We start from the raw sequence: 8,662 nt of genomic DNA, 5'->3' as shown, positions 1-8,662 counted from the left end.
TATATATATATATATATATACATTTATATATATATATATGGAGTAATCCGTGTGTGTATATATATAAAAATATATATATATATATTTGTATATACACATATAATGCACTTTTAAGAATAAAAGAAGAAAAAATATAACAAAGACATAAAAATAAACAAAACAAAAAAGTATTAAATAATAATAAATAAATAAATAATAACAAATAATCAACAGCAATAAATAAATAAATAACAATAAATAAATAACAATAAATAAACAAACATAAATAAATAAATAAATAATAAATAAAAAAACAAATAAATAAAGAAAAATAATTACCTGAAGAAGTTCTTTTATAAACAAACTCTTATCAGCCGGCGGTACAGCAGCAGCAAGAGCAGCAGCAGCAGCAGCAGCAGCAGCTGTCTCTTCTTTTTCTTCTTCACTCTCAAATTTATTTTCAATCAAATTAAAAGGGACATCAGAAAAAAACGGGTGCTGCATTACTTCTGCTGCGCCTCCCTTTGTTCCTAAACGCACCGAAGGGTCTGCCTGCAGCAGCAGCAGCAGCAGCAGCAGCAACAGCAGCAACAGCAGCAGCAGGTGTAGCAGCATCAGTGTGGGTGTAGAAGTAACTCTAATATGCTTGGAACCAGCAGCAGCAGAAGCAGCAGCAGCAGCAGCAGCAGAAGCCGCTGCAGCAACATAACCAAAAGCGGTTCTCCTCTGTGATATAGCAGCAGCAGCAGCAGCAGCAGCAGCAGCAGACCTGCAGCAGAGCCTTGATAATGCCTTTTGCTTCCTCTGGAAACCCTGCTGGAAATTCGACAGAGTCCGGAGCAGCAGCAGCCAAGTCAGCGATACGCAACGACCTGCAGCAGCAGCAGCAGCAGCAACAGCAGCAGCAGCAGCAACAGCAGCAGTAGCAGGGCAAGGATTGAATAGAACTAGCATCAGCAGCAGCAGTGGAAAGCTGCAGCAGCAGCAGAACAGGGGGTGCTGTTTAGCAGCAGCGAAGTTCAGCAGCAGCAACCAACGAGGGAAGTAAGAGAATTGGAGAGACAAAAGCAGCAGCAGCAGCAGCAGCAGCTGCTGCTGCTGCTGCTGCGGGGGGGCCCCTTCATGTAACTCACGGATCTTTTTCATAGTCTTTGTAGCCAAATGGAGCGGTGCTGCAGAGACACAGCAGCAGCAGCAGCAGCAAAACATAAGTTGCTGCTGTACTGCAGCAGCAGCTTCAGCAACAGCAGCAGCAGCAGCAGCAGCAGCAGGAGCGCCACCAGCAGCACAAGGCAGCACCACCAGCAGCCACCAGAAGCAACTGCAGCACACTGGCTTCAGCACCACCATCAAAAGCAGCAGCAGCAGCAGTAGCAGCAGCAGTAGCAGCAGTAGCAGCAGCAGCAGCAGCAGGAGCAGCAGCAGCAGCAGCAGTTACTTACCCAGCAAGGCATTCGTACAGCAGCACGCCTAAGCCCCACCAATCCACAGGGGCCCCTAAATACCCTTCACCAGCAGCTTTGCTTTCAGGGGGCCCCAAACTAAACCCTTCTATAGGGGGCCCCCCTGAGGGGCCCCCACTGCCTCCTGCAGCAGATTTGATACAAGGGGCCTCTTCAACGGCCTCCGGTGTACAGGGGGCCCCCTCAGGGGCCTCTGTCTTGGTGGCCCCCTCAGGGGCCCCTATGGTGGGGGGCCCCTCAGGGTTCCCTTTGATGGGGGCCCCCTGAGGGACCCCTATAGGGGCCTTTGAGTGGGGGGCCCCCTGAGGGGCCCCCGATAGGGCCTCCTGAGGGGCCCCTGCGGTGGGGGCCCCTTGGGGGCCCCTTGGGGGGCCCCCAGGGCCCAGGGCTGCAACTTCAGGAGCCATAGAATGAAGAGTGCCGCAAAATGAAGAGGCCCGGGGCCTGCGAACACAAACCCTAAACCCTAAACCCTAAACCCTAAACCCTAAACCCTAAATTAGGGTTTATGTGGTGGTGTTTATTCTGCTTGCAAATGCGTAATCAATTAATTGGGGTCTTCCTTTTACGCATTCAGAATATTTATGTTCAAGGAAGTATTTAGGGTTTAGGGTTTAGGGTTTAGGGTTTAGGGTTTAGGGTTTGCCTTGAGTGGTTAATTTTGCAAGCAAAGCCGAAATCAATTAGCTGCGGTCTGCCGTTGATATTTAAAATTATATTTGAGGCTTGGATATCTCTGTGACAAAACCCTGCTGCATGCAGCGCCCCTAACGTCACCGCTATCTGCGCCACAAACCCTAAACCCTAAACCCTAAACCCTAAACCCTAAACAACGACGCCTAGCACCGCGACCCTAAACTTTAAACCTCAAACCCTCAACCCTAAACCGTTAATCCTAAACCCCAAACCCTAAACCCTAAACCCCAAGCCCTAAACCCTTAAACCCTAAACCCTAAACCCCAAACCCGAAACCCTAAACCCTAAACCCTTAAACCCTAAACCCTAAACCCTAAACCCTAAACCCTACCTCTGCTGCATACCACTTGGCGTGTGGCAGGGGGAGGGCCCCAGCCCTGCGAATGTGTTTATAGAGGGGGCCCCCCCCAGCGAGAGAAAATACAAAGTAAATAAAATCGTGCTCTTTGAAGCATTCAACTCTAATTCAGATTAAACAAACAACGCATGCAAAGGGTTTAGGGTTTAGGGTTTAGGGTTTATAAATGACCTTTAGGGTTTAGGGTTTAGGGTTTAGGGTTTACAGTCTATGACAGCGTTCTTGAAGTGAAGGGGGTCAATTAATGGTTTAGGGTTTAGGGTTTAGGGTTTACAGTTGATGACAGCGTTCGTGAAGAGAAGGCAGGCCTTTGATTGTTTCGAGACATCTTCTCTCTCCCCACAGATGCTCTGCTTGTTTAGGAGATTTAACTGCATTTAAAGAAACCTCCTTTAAAGCAAAGTAGCTGCTGCTGCTGCTGCTGTTGCTGCTGCTGCTGCTGCTGCTGTTGGTGTAACCTTCCGCGGGGGAGCTGCTGCTGCTGTTGCTGCTGCTGCTGCTGCTGCTGTTGCTGCTGCTTCCGGTTGCTTTACTTGGATCGTTTGCATCGCTGCTGCTGCATCTCTGCTGCTGTTGTTGCTGTTGTTGCTGCTGCTGCTGCTGCTGCTGCTGCTGCACCAGCCAGACATTCGATTTGCTGCAGGAAGCTAAAACCCTTATTTTTTTATATGAACGCACAAAAGTATTTGGGGGCCCCGCTGTAGCGCTGCGAAGGGGGGGCCCCCCTGTGCTGCTGTCCTGCATTAGAAGAGGTTTAAAAAAAGGATTTAGGGTTTAGGGTTTAGGGTTTGAGGCTTTGGCGATCAGGGTCTAGGGTGTAGGGTTTAGCGTGTAGGGTTTAGGGTGTATGGTGTAGGGTGTAGGGTTTTAGGGTTTAGGGTTTAGGGTTTAGGGTTTAGGGTTTAGGGTTTACAGCTGCAGACGAGAAGGGGTCTCTAACGTGTTTTGCAGACACCGCTGGATGGAACGCAAACCCTAAACCCTAAACCCTAAGCCCTAAACCCTAATTTAAATGATAAAAAACTAATAAATAAAACAATTTATTAATAATAATATAATTAAAAATGTTTATTTGATTATACAAACAGCAGCTTGCAGCTCACAACCACACAACCAACGCCTGAGGGCCCCACGGGTGGCTACTAAACCCTAAACCCTAAACCCTATACCCTAAACCCTAAACCCTAAACCCTAAACCCTAAACCCTAAAACCCTAGAACCCTAAACCCTAGAACCCTAAACGCTACACCATAAGCCATAAAAACTAAGCCTTATCCCTAAACCCTAAACCCTAGCTGAAACACTCATTTCTAAACCGTAGGCCTCAATACCTAAACCCTAAACCCTAAACCATAAACCCTAATATCTGCCCTAAGTTTTGTCTATTTCTCCTATTACTAATGCCTACATCGCAAACCCTAATTACGTAGTGGCAGTGAAGCCTAAACCCTAAACCCTAAACCCTAAACCCTTAGCCTGAAAGCCGTTCTTGAGCTGCTTATATTGGCGAGACGAAAACAGCACTAAACCCTAAACCCTAAACCCTAAACCCTAAACCCTAAGGGCTTCTCAGAATTCTGCTTTGGGCCCTTAGGTCCCTCCTAAGCATATTAATAGACATTAAGAGTCTGAGGGTTTAGGGTTTAGGGTTTAGGGTTTATATATTAAAATTTTGTTTTGTGTTTTTTGAATTTGTTCGAGGGCAGCAAACCCCCTTCCACCGCTCTCTTCTTTTTTCCTGCTTGCTGCTGCAGCTCTTGCTGCTGCTCTTGCTGCTGCTGCTGCTGCTCTTGCTGCTGCTCTTGCTGCTGCTGCTGCTCGTTAGGGGGGCCCCCAGCTAACAGCGAGGGGGCCCCCTTTGTTGTTTGTATACTGTTATTAGAGTATTCAATAATTAAGCGCCTTCCATACAAGTGTGTGTTGCTGAGTGCTTCAGCAGCAGCAGCAGCAGCAGCAGCAGCAGCAAAAGTAACAAATGCAAAGCCTCTGCTGCTGCCTTCAATATTCTTAGGGATTCTTACTGACACAATATCTCCAAAGGGGCTAAACAAGTCTCTTAAATCTTTTGCTGAGGCTTCAAACCCTACATTCTTCACAACTAGCTTGTTGCTCTTCTTGCTGCTGCTGCTGCTGCTGCTGCTGCTGCTGCTGCTGCTGCTGCTGCTGCTGTGGCGGGGTTTGGCGAGGGAGATTTGCAGCAGGTGTCCGTCTATAATGAGGCCTTGCTGCTGCTTTGCTGCTGCTGCTGCTGCTGCAGCAGAAGCAAACTCAACAAAACCATATCCCATTGAGAGTTGCTGCTGCTGCGGCCCCTTCTTTGTTATTATTTTTGCTGCAATGAAGCCTTCTGTATTCATAAATGCTTCTCTTAATGCTGCTTCACTTGTTTTAAAGTTTAAATTCTTTATAAACAAAGAAGCAGCAGCACGCGGAGTAGTCTCTTCTTTGTCCTCCTCGTCTGCTGCTGCTGCTGTTGTTGCTGTTGCTGCTGCTGCTGTTGTGTCGTCCGTGGGTACTTTCTGCTTCTGCTTTGTCTTCTCTGCTGCTGCAGTTTGTGCTGTTGCTGCTGCTGCTGCTGCTGCTGCAGCAGCAGAAGAGGTGTGGGAGCCTTCGAGGGCAGCAGCAGCAGCAAGAGCAGCAGCAGCTTCTTTGTTTGCTTCTTGCTGCGCTTCTATATCTTCTTTAAAGACAGCCACAGGTGATGTTTCAATTAGTAAGGGGACTCCTTTATACATTCTATAGGAGAGAGATCGCAGTGCAGCAGCAGCAGCAGCAGCAGCAGCAAACTGCACCACCAGCAGCGTCTTTAAAGGAGACAAACAGAAGCGATTGACTTCTCCGAACCTCGCAAACAAATTTAATAGCTCATGTTCATTTACTCGAGCAGCAGGAAGATGCTTTACAATCAGAGTGTCTTTGCTGCGGTTGTCTGCTGCTGCTGCTGCTGCTCCTGCTGCTGCTGCATCTGCTGCTGCATCATGTGTTGCTGCTGCAAGAGTGGGGCCTCTACGAATAAAAGCTGAAGCAATCAGCCCTTCTCTTTCAATCCAGTCCTTTGTTTGCTGCAGCACATGTGTCTCAGCAAGTGCTGCTGCTGCTGCAGGAGTTGCGTGCTGCTGCTGCTGCTGCTTCTGCTGCAGCAGCATCTGCCGCTTCGAAAGGGAGAGATCCATCTCTGCTGCATCTGCTGCTGCAGAAGGCAGCAGATATAGCAGATTCCAGCTCTTTTGCTGCTGCTGCTGCTGCAGCTGCTGCTGCCGCTGCTGCTGCTGTTTCTTTTTGTAGCTGCTTTTTTCTGTGGTAGCAGCTTGCTGCTGCTGCTGCTGCTGCTTGGGGTATGCTGCTGCTGCAGCAAGAATGCGTCCCCTATACACCATCCCGTTGATCTTGTGAAGTGCAGCAGCAGCAGCAGCAGCAAAGACAAAAGATACTAAAGCTCTTCCTAAGGGCTTTCTGCTCTCTTTATCACTCATCAGCAGCACTTCCTGTATATCTGCTGCTGTTGTTGCTGCTGCTGCTGCACAGAGACACCGCACATCTTCTTCGCTGCAGCTATAAGGCAGATTAGTTATAAGGATCCGCCCGAAGTTTTCTAGAAGCTGTCTCTCCATCTCCTGCTGCTCTTGCTGCTGCTGCTCTTGCTGCTGCTGCTCCTGCTGCTGCTGCTGTTGCTGCTGCTGCTGCTGCAGCCACTTCAAGTCATCCACGTTCCCGTCCTCCTGCAGCAGTGCAGTAAGAGCAGCAGCAGTTGCTGCTGTCTCCTCCCCCTTTTCTGCTGCTCCTGCTGCTGCTCCTTCTGCTGCTGCTGCTGCTGCTGCTGCTGCTGCTTCTTCTTCTTCTGCATCATCAAACAGCATGTGCTGCCGCTCTGAGCGGACACCCGCTTTCCTTGGGGAGACCTTGTGGGACCATCTACCTGCTGCTTTTGCTGCTGCTGCTGCTGCTGCTGCTTCTTGTGCTGCTGCTGCTGCTGCTGCATTCTTAGCTGAGGCAGCCTCAGCTGCAGCAGCAGCAGGAGCAGCAGCAGCAGAAGCAAACGCCCGAGGGAGAGCGTAGTTAACTTCTATCTTTCGGGTGTATATGTACGTATCATTGAGCTGCTGCAGCAGCGCAGCAGCAGCAGCTTCTGTTTCTAACCCCACAAATGCAATCCCTCTGCTTCTACCTTCTTTATTTCTTTTAATAACACAGTCCGTTATGTTGCTGCCCCTGCTGCTGCTGCTGCTGCTGCTGCTGCTGCTGCTGCCCTTCCTGCTGCTGCTGCTGCTGCTGCATGCAGCAGCAATATGCTCCTTTAGTGCTGCTTCAGTAAGAAATGGAGGCAGGTTTTTTATTATAAGGCGGCTGCTGCTGTACCCAGCAGGTAATGAGACTGGGGTGTAGAAGGGCCTGCTGTGCTGCTGCTGCTGTTGCTGCTGCTGCTGCTGCTGCTGGTGTTTATACTTCGTTGGGCGTTGCTGATTCTGCTGCTGCTGCTGCTGTTTTTGCTGTTGCTGCTGGTTAGAGAGAGCACTCTTTCTGTGCTTCCCGTTCTGCTGCTGCTGCTGCTGCTGCTGCTGCTGCTGCTTCTTGCTGCTGCCCCCCTTACTGGGGGCCCTGAGTTTGGCTAGGGCCTTCATGGAGACGATCCCCTGGGAGGAGACGATCCCCTGGGAGGAGACGATCCCAGCCTTCTTAGTCTTCTGCGGCCCCACACCTGTGGGGTGGCTTCTGGGGGCCCCCCTTCCTTCTGTATGCTGCTGACGAAGGAGGACAAAAAATAAAACAAGATGCAAATTAAATTAATTAATTAAATTAATTTATTTTATTTATTTTATAATTTCCGTCTATATGCTGAGAATTCTGCTGCTGCTGCTGCTCTGCTGCAGCTGCAGCAGCAGCAGCAGCAGCAGCAGCAGCGCGAGGCCCTTGGGGGCCCCCTCTGTCTTTCTCTTGATTTATTTTTCTTTTGTTTATTGTCTCGATTTATATATTTATATTTATATTTGTTCTTTATTTTTATTTTTATTTTTATTTAACTAATAGACGAAGACATAATAATAAATAAAACAAAGAAGAGATATCACCCAACACAAAATATATAATATAATAAACACAAATTTTATGATTAAATAAATTATATCTTTTGTTTGTTTTATTTTATTTTATATTATTATTTGGGTGTTTTGTATTTAATGCAGCAAAAGGGCCACAGTATAAACCCTAGACCCTTAAACCCTAGACCCTTAAACCCTAAACCCTAAACCCTAAACCCTAAACCCTAAACCCTAACACCTGGAGGGAAGTTGGTATCTTGCCGCAGCCCAAAAGCAAGTAGGCGCCCCTAGGATTTAGGTGCTAGGGTTTAGGGTTTTAGGGTTTAATGGTTTAGGGTTTAGGGTTTACGGCCTTAGGGTTTAGGGTTAGGGCCGGAAGGCTTGGGTATGAGGGTTTAGGGTTTCAGGGATTTATAGGGTTTAAAAGTTTGCAGGCAGATGTAATATTATTTGCTGGAGCAGCAAATGGCTATGTAGATGCAACAGCAGCAGCAGCAGTAGCAGCAGCAGTAGCAGCAGCAGCAGTAGCAGCTGCAGCAGTAGCAGCTGCAGCAGCAGCAGCAGCAGCAACCTATGTCTCTGTCAGTATATTTATTCCGCCTGCCTCTTGGCCTCAACTCGCGATAATACTCTAAACCCTAAACCCTAAACCCTAAACCCTAAACCCTAAACCCTAAACCCTAAAGTAAAGTTTCTCCACAGGCTTACTAACCGCTACAATAAACGGTGCAGCCGTTCGCCTCAAAACCCTAAACCCTAAACCATAGACCCTAAACCCTAAACCCTAGACCCTAAACCCTAAACCCAGAAAGTATAAAGATATTGTTTTGTTTAATTTGTCAGGGGCCCCCCATCAAGAAATCGGAGCGAAGGCAGCAATAAATGCACGAGGTGTTTGTACACTGCGAGAAGAAAAACAAATAAAAAAAACAAACAAATGCATAGCATGCAGCAGATAGTACCCACCTGCAGAAGCAGCAGCAGCAGCAGCAACAGCAGCAACAGCAGCAGCAGCAGTAGCAGCAGCGGCAGCAACAGTAGCAGCAGCGGCAGCAACAGTAGCAGCAGCAGCAGCAGCTAACCGGCTTGGCAATGGAGATCGGCGATAGGGTTTCCAAGCAGGAACAGCT

General features: G+C 48.2%; 1 protein-coding gene across 1 annotated transcript in view; it reads right to left on the bottom strand.

The window, feature by feature from the left end:
• EAH_00021800 (RNA recognition motif-containing protein, putative) overlaps positions 1 to 8,662 on the bottom strand; it is a gene marked incomplete at both ends in the record, with an annotated part of 11,205 nt that overhangs the window by 341 nt on the left and 2,202 nt on the right. The window contains 7 exons of the mRNA XM_013397028.1: positions 319 to 531; positions 749 to 851; positions 1,113 to 1,151; positions 1,422 to 1,886; positions 2,771 to 3,151; positions 3,410 to 3,453; positions 4,518 to 7,235. Coding sequence (XP_013252482.1) covers positions 319 to 531; positions 749 to 851; positions 1,113 to 1,151; positions 1,422 to 1,886; positions 2,771 to 3,151; positions 3,410 to 3,453; positions 4,518 to 7,235 — 3,963 coding nt within the window. The remainder of the gene's footprint in view (positions 1 to 318; positions 532 to 748; positions 852 to 1,112; positions 1,152 to 1,421; positions 1,887 to 2,770; positions 3,152 to 3,409; positions 3,454 to 4,517; positions 7,236 to 8,662) is intronic.

The sequence above is a fragment of the Eimeria acervulina genome, genomic scaffold, assembly GCF_000499425.1.
Source record: "Eimeria acervulina Houghton genomic scaffold, Eah_scaff157, whole genome shotgun sequence".
NCBI classification, from domain to species: Eukaryota; Apicomplexa; class Conoidasida; order Eucoccidiorida; family Eimeriidae; genus Eimeria; species Eimeria acervulina.
Note: the sequence above shows the minus strand (reverse complement) of the source record. Positions and strands in the feature narration are given on the sequence as shown.